General features: G+C 39.7%; 1 protein-coding gene across 2 annotated transcripts in view; it reads right to left on the bottom strand.

The window, feature by feature from the left end:
• reps2 (RALBP1 associated Eps domain containing 2) overlaps positions 1 to 9,378 on the bottom strand; it is a 29,271-nt gene extending 19,893 nt beyond the window's left edge. The window contains exons 1-3 of one of the 2 annotated variants that reach the window (XM_042007014.1): positions 8,875 to 9,378; positions 1,928 to 2,051; positions 1,317 to 1,486 (exon numbers count right to left, since the gene is read on the bottom strand). In XM_042007014.1, coding sequence (XP_041862948.1) covers positions 1,317 to 1,486; positions 1,928 to 2,051; positions 8,875 to 9,372 — 792 coding nt within the window. In that variant the 5' untranslated portion in view covers positions 9,373 to 9,378. The remainder of the gene's footprint in view (positions 1 to 1,316; positions 1,487 to 1,927; positions 2,052 to 8,874) is intronic. The other variant, XM_042007015.1, reaches the window with a different exon arrangement.
• Between the last annotated feature and the right edge of the window lie 6,163 nt (positions 9,379 to 15,541).

Here is a 15,541-nt window from a genome sequence, read left to right as displayed (position 1 = left end):
TATTCAGACTAGTTTAATGTAAGTTATTTGCTAATTAAAAATGAAAATTGCCCTGAGGTAGAAACATACCACTATGGAAAATTGCTGCTTTAAGGCAACATTGAACCATTATGGAATCAACATGGCTGCAACATGCCCCCCCCCCCCCCCCCCCCCCCCTGACATGTTTACACACATCTGTATTAATATAGTTTTATTGTGGCACTAAGACATCAAATTCATGCCATTAATTTAAACTTTTGACCCGTTTGTGTTATCAAACACAGAATGACTTGGCATCAAATTTAGGTTTTACTTGCTAAGCTGCACAAGGCTTGCCCTTCTCTAATCTCTCTTCAAGTGGTCGTTTCTGCCAACGTCTATATTTCACAGCCCCCCTCATGGTCATGCTGGGCAGCTGCACAATATACTGAACATGTAGAGGTTGCAGTAAACAGTGCACATCCAACAGTTTGAGACTTCCTCCTCTATCCACTATAGAAAACCTCACACTGAACTTTCCATGTACTGGGGGGCATGTCTCTTTGCTGTATAATATGTTTGTTAGTAACTCTGCTGAGTCATCACACAACACCCTACAAGCATGAAGGGCAGAACAGCAGGAGAATATAGCAAGAGGAGAAACGGTCCAAAGCATGTTTTCTGGCTCAAACTCAAACCATAAACATATAAATGTAAAGACTGTACATTAATCCATCCCACTTGCACCACTTTAACCCCAACATTCCTGATTCTTGCTTTAAATATAAAGTTTAAAGTTCAATAATCAGCCAAAACATTGGTGAAAAGGTGCCCCTTAACCCAAAACTGTTTACTCAATATTTATCCAGAAAATTCAGCTACATCCAGAAATGTGAGGACTTTACTTAACATCTGGCGTTTGGACATGAAGCGGTGTGTAGCGACCAGTGCCACATCACCATGGCTGAAGAGAATTACTATTAATTACTATTTTTGCTTCAGAAAAACGAAGCCACATGATCGAAAACAAGTTTAGGAGTATCTGGAGTACTTTCTGTAAATTTATGGAAGATAATGACATTGTAATCAACAGCTGGATTGAAGATGAGATGATTTGAGTTGACTTTTGTCATCGATATTGATGTTTCTAATGATTGGATGTCGTGTGTGTTATAGGTGGGACGATTTGTCTGTGTGTGAATGTGGGTTAGTTTAACCTGATGTCCACACATTCAACCCATTTTGGCTCATTTCTGCAGTTTAGTTTTATTTGTCTTTGATGTTTTTTTTTGTAAAATGGAAAAGACTGAATAAAATAAATGCTTATAAACAGTGCACATGATGTTTAAGCTCACCTTCCTGTCTGCACTGGCCTCCAGGTGTCTGAAGCTGCTCCTGTCTGCTGGGGTCCAGGTACCAGCTGCAGACCCACACTGAGCCCCCTGAGCGTCTGTGGCAGGAGGAACGGTGACGTATCGCATCTCTGGCTCATTTTTCAGCCCAACAAATCTGGGAAGAGGTAGATCTACAGAGACAATATCTGGATGATTTTCTTTCATAATTATTGATTTGACCTGACAGATCTATTTTCTTTAAATTAATTTTAAAAATGTGTCTGACCTGCAGCCTCCTGCAAGGTGACCTTTGATACAACTAGACTAACACTGAGGAATTAATCAGGATGAGCCTCTTACGGGCCTTACACAGCAAACCACCGCACATATGAACCTCTGAACACACTTCCACATATAATCCATTAAACTATGCGCAGCTTCGGGGAAACAGATTTTCTCTCTGGTCTGGTTCGACTGATTGTGCATTCTTGTAATAAGGGCAAACCCACTTAGCTTTTTCCACGCGACTTGCCTTTAAACCAGATTAGACCAAATCCTGCCATGTTAAGATAATCTCCTGATCCCTGTTTGCTCTCATAAGAAGCCTCCTTCTCCCCGAGCAGCAGACTTACTGGCGGTTACACTCTCCAGGCGTATGGGCAGACCAGACTGGGCGGCTGCTAGCAGCTTCAGGGCCACATAGAACTGAGCTGTTCCAAAGTAACCCAGATGCTTTGCTCCACACACCTCAGTCACCTGAAAAATACAGAATTACATTTTAAATCAAAGGAAAACCGAGCTCTTACATGCAGTTCTTTCAAACCAGTTAAGCAAATATGCTCTGAGAAGGGCTTAAAAATTTGGACACAATGACCTACAAGGACCACACAGCAAGCTTACGCATGCAATTACTTTAGGCCCAGATCGAGATGATGTGTAGTACAAAATTATGAGCCCTCTTTACAGAATAACTATAGAGAAAACAGTATGTTAGGGATAAGCAGCATGGTGGGATCTGTTTATCCTGCACTCTCTTGATTAGATGTACAATGACTGCTGTAGGAATATTTGGGTTTGTGGGACAATCAAGGAAAAAAAAATCAAATCATTAAGATACTGATGAAACAATGTGACTTTTGGAAGAAGGAAGCAACAGTAAAACAGTTTTAGTCTGAATAAAAGTACATGTCAGTCACATATAGATTACATAACCATTAAATAAAGCTTAGTAGAAAAATAAGGAAATTTGTGTTTGGTTGGAATATTTTTGTTGTAACAATACTTATTGGAATAAATCTTATACTACTGGAAAGTCTGTTTATTTCCCTTTTAAATGGAGCTGCATTTATAAGGAAAATATGTTTGTGGGATGAGCAGAAAAGTTGAGTATGTGGGTTACCCCCATAAAAAAACTTGTCAAATCTTCTGTGGTTAACAGCTGATTCTGCTACTGAGTCTTGTTTGGTGTCATTTATTAGATTCAATGATTAAAGTCTGAAGAAAAAAAGAAATGGTCAGTTTAATTATTTATTCATTTAATAAACTGGAGCCTCAGTGGAAGAACCATGCACAGCCACAACAGTCTGTCTCCTCCTCCTCATGCTGGTCACACAATGCTGTGGGATGGCATCCCATTCTTCAACCAGTGTGGTTGTGCTGGTCACTCTGGCACAAAGTGTAAAATATGGTTAAGGTCAGGATTGCAGGCATGTTATTTCATCTTCTCCACTCCCAAAGTCTGGAGGTAGTCTCTGATAAACCTGCTCCGTGGGTGCGAAAGTTGCCATTATGGAGGATAGAGTTCGATCCCAGATTGCGGAAAAGGAGGGATTTCAGCTGGTTCCTGAATCTCATCTCCACACCTCACTGCATTGAGATTGTTTTTTCAGTGACGAACATGCTGTCCCACACCATCACACTGCCTCCACCAAATCAATCATTCTTTATTTTTAATAGCATTTTTTCAAGCAGATTGCAAATCAAAGTGTTAAACAGCAAATAGAAACATGAAATGAAATGCAAGAGAAATACATATATAATAAAACTGATCTCAAAAACAAGTTGTGGATAATTACTAAAAATCTTCAATACAAAAAAGATAAGAAAATAGGGAAAACCAGTTTAGATGAGTAAATTAGGGCAGAAACAGTTCATGAAATGATCTCTCATAGTTGTGTTTTTTAAACCTAGCTGTCAGCGTTTCTCACAGAGACCACCAGATGCTACCAAACCGGCCTGACGGTAAAGGGCAGTCATGGCAGGCCATCAGGAGACCCTGCGAGGCCGGAGAGTGGCTGTGTGCAGTCTGTCCTGCATATAGAGCTACCGGTGATTTCATACCGGTTTTCTTGAGGTGTCGTCTACTTGGGACGCCCACTTTGCAGCCTGTCTCTGACATTCCCTGTTTTATGAAACTTGGCCTTCAATTTGGAGATGGTACCAGGGCTCTCTGCAAATCAGCCTGAAGTTGCCGTATGACACAGGCCCCATCCCAGGGGTAGATCAGTCCAAGAGAGTCACAGTCCTGCAAGTTTTGGATGTTTCCCTGCTTCAGCATACTTGATTCCAATGGGAACCCTAACCCTAACCTGATAGGCTGTTGGATCCATTTAATTTGAATCAGGTGTGTTGGAGCAGGGACACATCTAAAACCCGCAGGACAGAGGCTCTCTAGGACCGAACTTGACCCCTGCCCATCCAGATCAGTCATTTATGACAGGCTTGGAGCAGACAACTGACTGCTGTAGTGGGGCTAACCAATCATCACCTGGGGTACCACAAGCTCCAAATGAGAGTTAATAGCAGAATAAGCTGTTAAGCATTGGCAGAGATAATTTGTTACTTTTTTATGGGTGTAACCCACATAATTAACTCTGCTGCTCATCCCACAAATGTGTTTTTCTTACAAACATGGCTTCATTTAAAAGGGAAATAAACAGACTTTACAACAGAATAAGATTATTGCCGAGAAGAATTGTTACTACATAGAAATAATTCACCAAACAGAAATTTCCTTATTTTTCTGATACTTTTATATTCAGGCTAAGTATGCTAACAATCAGTTAGCTTGATAGCACAAAAAGTAGTGATAGTGGAGAAATATGCAAACCTAACTCTCTGCAAAGGGAATATACAAATTATCAAGCCAGTTTAAACACATCAGCTATCAATATCTTTAGTAAAGAGTTAAAAAACACGTGGTATTCTGGCTAGGCTAACTCACTACAGAAAGAACTCTAATACTGTATCTATATAAAGCAGTGTGTGTTTGAATAGTTTGATATCTCATTTTTGTCTTTGTACATGAAAACATCCACCAATCCATCCATTTTCCTTCCTCATTTAATCTATTTGAATGTTATGGGGGGGCTGGAGCCTATCCCAGGTGCTATGAGCCAAGAAGTATGGTATACCTTGATCTGGGGTTTGCACAGAGCCAAACAAGACAATCAAACTCTCGTACTTGCTCCATGGGTCACATTTAGAGACTCAGAAAGATAACCCTGACTGTTATATACAAACAGATTCCAGATTATCTGTACACTTGTGGATTAACACTATCTATCTAAAAACTTGTCCAAGCCCAGTACAAACACACATTTTAGAAAACATTTATTTTTCTGTGTGTTGGAAATAAAAATGACAAGAGTGTGGTTCATTCCCATTGTCTAATGAGGGTGAAGGGGCTGGTGCAGTACATGTGGCTCATACTGACTTATGAGAGATTATGTCTGCTTGACCTGCAATGTATTCATTTAACAGCTTTTACTGGGGTAGGACATCCAAAACAACTGCAGTCCCATGAGAGGCTGAGCACACAGTGGAGGTCAGGCCTGCAGTGGTTATCAGTGTGCACGAGGTCGTTGGAAAAACAATGATAATGAGATTATTTCTGAAGAAACAGTAATAGCCTTGATGAAGCCAAATGACAGATCAGATCTGTGGCTCCAAGGATGAAGGTTACTTAAGCAAGATGGAAAAATGCCAACATCCTCATCTGGTTTGACTGTATATTAATAAACAATGTTTTTTTTTTAAAATGTGAATGAAATATTCTGAAAATGAGTCAGTGTGGATGTTGTCTGAGAACATGCATCCACATATTATTATGATCATGCTTTTAGATCTAAAACATAACAAATGTCTGTCAAATAAATTATATTTAGTTCATATTATCTACATTCACCAACCTCTTTATCAGGTCCACCCTAGTACCGGGTTGAACCTCCTTCTCCTTCAGAACTGCCTCCGTTCTTGGTTTCATAAATTCAACAAGGTGTTGGAAACACTCCTCAGAGGTTTTGCTCTATACTGACATGACAGCATCACACAGTTGCTGCAGGTTTGTCGGCTGCATCCATGATGAGAATCTCCCGTTCCACCACATCCCAAAGCTGCTCTACTGGACTGAGATCTGGAGGCTGTGGAGGCCGTTGGAGTCCAGTGAACTCATTGTCATGTTCTAGAAAGCAGGTGGAGATGATCTGAGCTTTGTGACATGGTGCATTATCCTGCTGGAAGTAGCATCAGCAGATGCTACACTGTGGTCAAAAAAGGAATGGACATGGTCAGCAACAATCCTCAGGTAGGCTGTGGTGGTTCAACCAGACCACGTTGGTACTAAGGGAAGACTATCCCCCCCACACTTATACCACCAGTATCATTGATACAAGGCAGAATGGATCCATGTTTTCATGATGTTGCCACCAAATTCTGAGCCTACCATCTGAATGTGGAGCTGAAATGGAGACTCATTAGTCCAGCAACGTTTCTCCATCTTCTATTGTCCAGTGTTGGTGAGTGTGTGTGAATTGTAGCCTCAGTTTCCTGTTCTTAGCTGACAGGAGGCACCCGGTGTGGTCTTCTGCTGCTGTAGCCCATCTGCTTCAAGGTTGGACGTGTTGTTATGGAACCAGTTCTTAAATGACTTCCTGTTGCCTTTCTATCATCTCTAACCAGCCTGCCCATTCTCTTACATCAACAAGACATTTTGATCCAGACAAAAGAGGATATTTTCTCTTTTTTGGACAATTCTCTGTATAGGCCCAGTTATGCTTGATGTAGAAGACAGATACACAGACATACGGACGGTTTCGTCAGTCTTTACACGCGTAATTTGGTTGGTTTCCGGGCTATCCGTCGCTTGATGGAGAAGGCAGAGCAATACCACCAGAAATCATGGGGGCAGTGTTGACCAGGAAAAGAAATTAACCAGAGAAGAAGAAGTGGATCAGGAAGGGAACAAAAAACTAGAAGAATGAAGACGACAACTGTAGAAGTTATCCAAGCTTTCAAAAAAAGAGTATATGTGAGTGTTTAGGGCGTGTTGGGCAGTTGAAACAACTGTATAGTGACCCATTATTGCTGCCAACGGGTGTCTAAAACTGACGTTGGCTCGCGGGACTGAACTCTGAACTTAGCACTGCCCACTAGTGGAGGAACTGACTTAGCAACCATGGCAACGCAAAAGACACATGGAAGTATGAGGACGCTGACGTATGACCATGTTTAACATGGACGTTGCTATTTACATACGTAAGTGAGCATAAATGGGCCTTAAACCCTAGAGGTGGTTGGTGTGAAAATCCCTGTAGATCAGAAGTTTCTGAAATACTCAGACCAACAACCATGCCACGCTCAAAGTCACTTAAATCTCCTTTCTTCCTCATGCTGATGCTCAGTTTGAACTTTATTAAGTAGTTTTCACCATATCTACATGACTACATTGTTGAGTTGCAGCCATGTGATTGGCTGACTAGATATTTGTGTTACCAAGTGATTGAACACGTGTACCTAATCAAGTAGCCTGTAAGTGGATATTTATATTATCAGACTGGGTCCTGCTGTTTTGTTTCTGTTCTTGGAAAAAAAAAAATCTGCAGTATTTGTAGAATAGCAACTACTCTCAAACGTTTAACCTTTCAGGGCCTGGGCCTTCAGGTTGGAAAACACCGCACTAAAGCACTAATAACACTGTTAATACGACCATCAGACCTGACACCAGCAGAACTTTGACCACACCTCATTCAGTCCGACCGGTTTGGCAGCTTCATCTGTCAACAGATCCCTGCTGCCTCTGTACCTGAACACGCCCCCGAGCACAAACACTCGCTGCTCTTGTTTGTAGCACAGCCTCATGATAAAATGTAACAGAGAACATTTGCTTAGTCGGAAATACAAATACTCTCAGCCAATAGCAGCACGACTAGACATCTATATGCGTCAAAACGTGTGACACCACTGCAGCAGGAGGAAGTGTCATGCTTTTCCATTCATCAGCTGTAAACACGGCTTGGACAAAAAGATCCTTCCTCGTCATACACCATGCATATGGCTTATAAAGGACACTGTTCTTTGTTTTGACAAATATCAGAGAGTATTTATGGTAAAACATATGGATCCCAAATCATAACACGAGATGTAAATCAGAGCCAAGAGGAAATCAGCCTCTCTTGTGTGACACGATGACCTCAGAAGAAAGAACTGGCTTCAAGAGTGATCCTGCAGGCATCCTGCTGCAGGGCTGAGCACAGCTCAGAGGGCAGTGTGTCAGTCACCCCCGTGTGGTGGCGGCGATCCAGGCTGGACAGGAAGGAAGCGCAGCTCAATGCCAAACTTCCTGACACCCACACAGACACACAATAGGCTGCCACGGCCGGGCGCCGGCCCCTCGGGACAGAGGGTGACGTGAAACCGAGGCGGCATCTGAGCTGGAAAAAAGTGTTTCTGTTCCTGTGATGGGTCAGAAAACTGACTGTTTATCACCTACCACTGTTATTTTCTCCAAAATGAAATCAATCAGCTTTTTAGCATTATGAATGTCATAGAAAAAAAGAAAGTTTTTATTTGTCTGGTTTAAATTTGACTTGTCTTCTGCTAAAAATTTATGGATGAATTCGGACATTCAGCTGTTTTCTTCAGCATTGATACCCATTAATGCATGTGTGGTCACACATCAGACATCTTTAACAGTCCACCACAGCAACCTGCAGATGTTGAGAAGTTTTTCTCAGCACACCTATGATGTGACTGAGATCATAACACGAGTGTTTTCTGTGATGGTTTACACAACAGATCCAACTCTTTGATACTGGCTGAAAATTGATGGAAGCCACTGGCTGAGTTGGAAAAGAGAGCACAATAACAAACAGAAATCAAGATCGACACAAAGTTTAGGTGATATATAACATTTTCTTCCACTTTTCAGTGCATGTGAAACTAAATCTACACATGGAAAATCTGCAGTCCTAACTCTTCTTGTCAACAACCCTTGACACATTTGAACCTTTCTCTCATCATACATTTGAAATAAACATCTAACCTAAAATCTAACCATAAAATCTGCATACACTGCCTGCTAATGACTAGAGGATTATAACAGAGCAAACACACAGCTATGTGTGCAGCTTCCTGAGTGACAGAGGAAACAGTGATATATCGTTTATGTTATTATCACAGAGGAAAACACAGGCTGCTGATGACTATCACCCCCCCCAACACACACACACACACACACACACACCTCATAACGTGATGACCAAGCAGCACACACGCATTATACACATATGCATGCACTCACTTTATGCAGGGACTCAGGAGGTAGCTGAGACGCCTTGAACAGCTCTGCCACTTTGCTGGACGACAGCTTTCCTGAAGTGTCAGTCTGGCACAGACCGTGGAGACCTGAGTAATACCTCTGCTCATGTTCATTCAGGGAGATGAAACTGCCCGCAGACGCCGCACCGGATTCCTGATCCATTCCCAGGGCTGACGCATGGAGGATCCGCTCCTCGGGACAAGCACCGCAGCCAAACAGATCAATACATGCTGCTCCTCTTTCTGTTTCAGCTCCGAGAAGCAAAGGCGGTGGTCCTGGGAAAGCGGTGGACGATATCACCTTCTGTAAGAACGATCCTCGTGAAGACAGACCGCCTGATCGACTCAGGCTCGCTTGTCCACTCCTACTGTCTATTGTGGCTGATTGCTGCAGTACCGCCGAGTGCCTGCAGGGGGCGGCAAAGCACAGGAGCGCAGAAGAAAACTGATTTACTTTCCACCACAGAACAAAATCATACATTTTTTTTCATGTAAAGTTGGGTATGGAAGGAGAAAAGTGCCACAATGATAAGTAAATATAGGATTAGATTATTAATTAAATTAGTCATTAATCTTTTACTATAGAAAATAAGCTTATTAAATAAATAAAAAAAAAAATGTGTCATTAATTAGTATTGGAAATAAATGCATTATTTTTATTAACAACTAGCACATTTAAATAATTACTTATATATTTGATTCAATGAATCTGTAAAATTTATTTGGCTCTGCTTAAAAATACATGCAAACTTTTATAATCTTGATTAGTTTGATTTTGCTGCAAGTTCATGAGGTTATGGAAGAAACTTGATTTGAAAAATTTCACATAAATTAGAAGAGATGCTTCACAAAATGTTGGTTTTATTTTCAACACAGGGATGGCCAATAACTGGAAAGCAGTCACATGACAATACCAACATTAGTTATAAATCCTTTATTTTCATCCCCAGTCATTATTCTAACAGGTAAGCTGTATTTTTTAAATTATGGAACATGTTATCCATGCACTTAAACTATGGTGACAGGTGGATTATTGCTGATATTAGGACAATATTGAGACCAGAACATGTTTTCCTGCCTGTTTAACTGAGAACTGGTTTCCTCACAACAGGAGCTTTGGCGGTAGAGGTCAACAAGGCTGACATGGGATGATGTTGTTTCAACATTTTACTATTTCTAATTAATATAAAACAAGAAGATAAAAGAAAACTAAAGAGAAAATGTGAGACTTTTTAACACGGATGATCGGAAAATGGACATGACATTTTTATTTGAGTTTTTTTTTTTTTTTTTACATCTTTCTAAAATCAATAAAAAAATTCATGTCATTTCAAATATTGATAACAAAAACTGACAAAAAACAACTTTAATAAAAGTATTGAGTCATTTGAACTGTTGCTAATTTGTCAAAGTAAAAGTGCAAAGTTTCATACAGTGAATTATCATTTGTTGTTAATAGAAGGGAAAAACTTTGTAGGAAACATTGCTTCACCACTGTCACCATTCCTCCTATACTAATCTTAATTATACTGACTTAAGTGCATTAATCTTTCCAATGTTTTGCCCTCCAAAGTCAATATAACGTATTTAAGAATTGTGTTACCAACAGCTAGATTTAATAAAGTTATATCCACTAGATATGTTCTATTAAAACCAATGTTACAATTTTAAGTGTGTAAACTTATGTAATTATTTCACTTAATCATCTCATAGTTCTCATGAGAACAGTGACTCACGAATTAATTTAAACTGTCACTGCAACTCAACAACAGATGGTGAAATCTGATTGGTTATCCGGTTCCACAAGTCACTACAAATTAATCCCAAATAAAAGATCCCGGCAGAGCCGGTCTGAACATATGGAGGCAGAAAAGTGCCACAATGAAATACATTAAACACAACAATGAATAAAAATTTAGTGTGTTTTAATTTTTTTTAAGTTGGAAATAAATACATGAATACACAATAAAATTTATGATCAATTAGATTAACATATAATTTTGTTTTAGATATTTTTTGCACCATTCAATGAATTATTTCCTGATCCCATTGCACATTTACACAAAATTTCCCAGAGAGTAGAAAGCATCCAGACTGATGGATGCTTAGTATGGCGATCGGACCCGCAGCAGATCACTCCTGAATCATCCACTCCGCCCGGCTGAGAAACAGCTGAAAAGACCGGGTTTGGCTACACACATCCTGGACAAGGTGTTTTTGATACCTTCCCTTCTGGCAGAATAAGGACAGCTTCTTCTCCAGAGCCTGACATGGAGCTTTTTATTCCCGGTCCTGTCATTATAGTCTTTACTGCTTTACAATTTTAATGTTTTTAGATGATTTATTTGTTAGATTATTTTATCACATATTGTGCTGGATATATACGATTAATATAAATGACAATTTAATTCTATAGAAATGTACAGTGACAATAAAAACTCTGCTTACTTAAATTTCTGCGGCTTAAATATTTTTAGATTTTTGACATTTTCATCTCATTGAGCTAAAATATTCCATAAGAATCCTCCTCACCGACAGACAAGGAAAATTGAGGAAAATCTACACTTAATTTTACAGATTAAATGACAAATCATCTAGTGGGCTCTCATGTTAGAAAACAACAACAAAAAAACATTAATTAAAACAGAGAAATAGTCATCATGAGGCCTCTATAAGGACAAAAATGAAAAAATAGAGATAACCGGTGCATTTTAATGACTGTAAACACAAGATTTTGTTCTACTTTCAGGGAATTTATGAAAACTGTATTAGAAGAAAAGTGTGGATAATTAACGTTTGCATAGTGAGATCCTGTAACATCTTCTGTACTAAAGTTTTGAGACTTTGCAGATCTGGATGGTGCACATCGTCCAACCAGGGCCTCACAGAAGTGATTTAGTATGCTGTCGCTGCATGAGTTTGGCTTCTGCCTGGGTCTGGCCTCCTTCCAGTTAATAAACATGCATGTTAGGTTGGTGATTCTAAAATTTACTTTAGATAAAAGTAGCAAACTTAAGCAAAAGCTTATTAATGTGTTTGTTTTGAGAATCTTAATTATGTCATACCCCTAACATGCCTTAAACAGAATTTAAAAACAGTGTAAAGTTCTTTTAAACACCAAATATCTGCTACAATAGACAGGTCCCGAGAAAGAGTCCATGTGTTTGGATCTGTAACATTTCATGAATTTTAATGATTTTCTAAAAACTACCTGTAGCAGATAGAAACTGATCAATTAGTCGCCACTCAGGCTTCAGTTGAAATAACTGACCACTTTATTAGGTAAACCTGTTCAGTTGCTCTTTAAACCAAATATCTAATTAGCCAATCACAAGTCACCAGATCAACACATGAAGTCGTGTAGATATGGTGAAGACGACTTTCTAAAGTTCACATTGAGCATCAGAATGAGGAAGAAATGAGATTTAAGTGACTTTGAACATGGCATGGTTGTTGGTCTGAGTATTTCTGAAACTGCTGATCTACTGGGATTTTCTCAGCCTACCTGCTGACCATGTCCATCCCTTTATGACCACAGTGGAGCATCTTCTGATGCTACTTCCAGCAGCATAACGCACCATGTCATGAACTCAGATCATCTCCACCTGCTTTCTAGAACATGACAATGAGTTCACTGGACTCCAACAGCCTCCACAGTCACCAGATCTCAGTCCAGTAGAGCAGCTTTGGGATGTGGTGGAACGGGAGATTCTCATCATGGATGCAGCAACTGTGTGATGCTGTCATGTCAATATGGAGAAAACCTCTGAGGATGTTTCCATCAACTTGTTGAATCTATGACACCAAGAATTAAGGCAGTTCAGAAGGTAAAAGGAGGTTCAAACACTTGAGAAATGGATCCAATAAATAGTCCAATGAGTGATTGTTGAATGTAAGGGTACATCACATTTAGCGAACATTAATCAAACAGATTTAATATTTATTTACAGAGATTAAAAGCAGTTGTCTGCAACAGTGGTGACATGATAGATCTGAGTCACACATCATTTAACATCATTTTAAAAAATGAACCTCTGAAGCAAGGATGTCTCGTTTAGTTAAAATGATTGTCACCTCACTGCCTCCCCTGAGTTCTCTAGTCTGAAAGAGGAGAAATGCTTACAGTCAGCCTGTAAGTCAGTCAGTTCAAATTAGATTCAGCATTTTGCAAGGCAGCTCACTAATGACACCCAGAACAGAATAGAGTAGAATAACTTAGTTCTTCTGGCACATTTAATTAAATTAAATACAAACCTTTAGGAGCGACTTCAGAAAACAGTCTAAATAAAAAGGACGACAATTAGAAAAAAATCTAATAAAAACAAAAACAAAACACAAGACAGTTTTTCACATTCCACCAGTACAGTACGATCACATTAAAACTGGACGCAGAGTTTCAGCTCTGGGCTCTTTTAAAGCAGTGAGAACTGTACGTATCTTTCAACCAAGAATCCTACTGTAGCACAATAATTGCACCATTACAACAACTGCCCTTTATGTGCTGCTAACTGTCAGCAGCCCATACTTTAAAGCGAGTGTTGTGGAGGATAATCTTCCCCTTGAGTACACGATTCACTTCTCTCTAACAAGCAGAATACTATTTCATATGAACCCCTCTGTGTTATAGCAGGAACCGTCATCAGTCCAGAAACCCACACTGAACTCATGATGTCAGGGGGTGGAACAGTTTTATGATGATCTACAGGAAAATCTGCACAGTTGACTGACTACATTAACTATTACCTGTAAGAATGTGCATAACCTTACAGAAAAAAAACGCATGGACACGTTGTTTTGCACATATGTGAATCCTTTTTTTTGGGAAGTATGTGGTGGGAGCACATGTGAAGGGATGAATGAGGCCTGTACGGTAGCGTCATCAGAGTCACATGAGAAACTGAATGTTTGTTTTTACAGGTTAAGGAGAAGCAGGAATAACTCCAACTTTGCTGTAAAATTTGCATCTAAACACAGAAGAAAATAAAGTCTAAACACCTGGAATAATAACTGTTAATTAAGTTGTTTTTATTCTGGATTAAATTTTCATTGATAATTTAAACCCCGATTCCAAATAGTTTGAAAACTTTTTCACAATTTCAATAAAAAAACAGAATGCAATGATTTGCAAATCTCATCAAATGCTGAAACAGAGACAATTTATTAGTTCATGGAAAATATGAGCTAATTTTTAATCTGATGGCAGCAACACATCCTAAAAACGTTGTTCCAGGGTGATGTTTACCATTGTGAAACATCCCCTCTTCTGTCTGTAAACATCTGGGAAGGGAGGAGACCAGCTGCTGGAGTTTTAGGAGAGGAATGTTGTCCCGTTCTGGTTTGATGCAGGATTCTAGCTGCTCAACAGTCCAGGACTTTAGTTGCTGGATTTTCAGCATCTAGACTCTTCTCCTGTGAAGCCATGCTACTGTGATGGATGCAGGATGTGGTTCAGGGTTGTCTTGCTGAAATCTGCAAGACCTTCCCTGAAAGAGACGTTGTCTGGATGGGAGCAGATGTTGCTCTAAAACCTCCATGTACTTTTCAGCATTGATGGAGCTTCACAGATGTAGAAGCTGCCCACATCATAGGCACTAACACAGCCCCATCCCATCAGAGATGCAGCTTTTCACCTGTCCACTGATAACAAGCTGGATGCTTCCTCTCCTCTTTAGTCTGCAGGACACGGTGTCCATGCTTTCCAAAGATTCCAAAGAAAGATTTTAACAATTCAATCCACCTGACCACAGAATAGTTTTCCACTTTGGCTCAGACCATTTTAAATGAGGTTTGGTGCAGAGAAGACGGCGCTGGTTCTGGATCATGTTCACATCTGGCTTCTTCTTTGCATGATGGAACTTTAACCTGCATTTGTGGATTTCAGGGTGAACTGTGTTCACAGACAGTGGTTTCTGGAAGTCTTTCTGAGTCCATGCAGTGATTTCCAGTAGAGAATCATGTCTGGTTTTAATGTCATGCTGCCTGAGAACCCCTAGGTTACCAGCATCCAGCCTTGTTCCATGCACACAGAGATTCCTCCTGATTCTCTGAATTTTTTATGATATCATACACTGTAGATGATGGAATCTTTAATACTTTTGCAATCTTGAGGAACATTTTTGAAAATTCACAAATTTTAGACCCAGTTTGTCTCAGATTGACATGACTTCTCATCTTTACATCTGAGGTCTCTTTCTCTCTGAAATGCTCCTTTTATACCAAGTCATGTTACTGAGCTGTTGCCAGTTAACTTAATTAAATGTTCATCCAGTTGTTTTTGATTCACACTTTTTAGCCCTTTGTTGCCCCTGATCCAACATTTTACAGATGTGGCCATATGTTGTTTATGTTCTATTGGGAATAAAATATGGATTTATGAGACTTGCGAATCATTGTGTATATGATGTCCAAACCTCTTTGGAATGAGGTTTGTAATAAAATGACACAGTATCATCTACTGCTGTAATCAGTTCAGGAAAAAAAAGTGTCATATCTCCTTGTACAGACAGAACTACAGTTTGGATGTGGGAGCAAAGAGCAATTTTGTTACTGATGCTGCACTTTAAATCTCACAAACATACTGTCATTGGTGTGTCATCATGGGTGTTGTCTGTTTTATGGGGAAAACATTTTATGGGAGCAAAATTATTATG

Source organism: Melanotaenia boesemani, chromosome 14, assembly GCF_017639745.1.
Source record: "Melanotaenia boesemani isolate fMelBoe1 chromosome 14, fMelBoe1.pri, whole genome shotgun sequence".
Lineage (NCBI taxonomy): Eukaryota > Metazoa > Chordata > Actinopteri > Atheriniformes > Melanotaeniidae > Melanotaenia > Melanotaenia boesemani.
The sequence above is the reverse complement of the archived record's forward strand: the minus strand, read 5'-3'. Positions and strand labels throughout refer to the sequence as shown.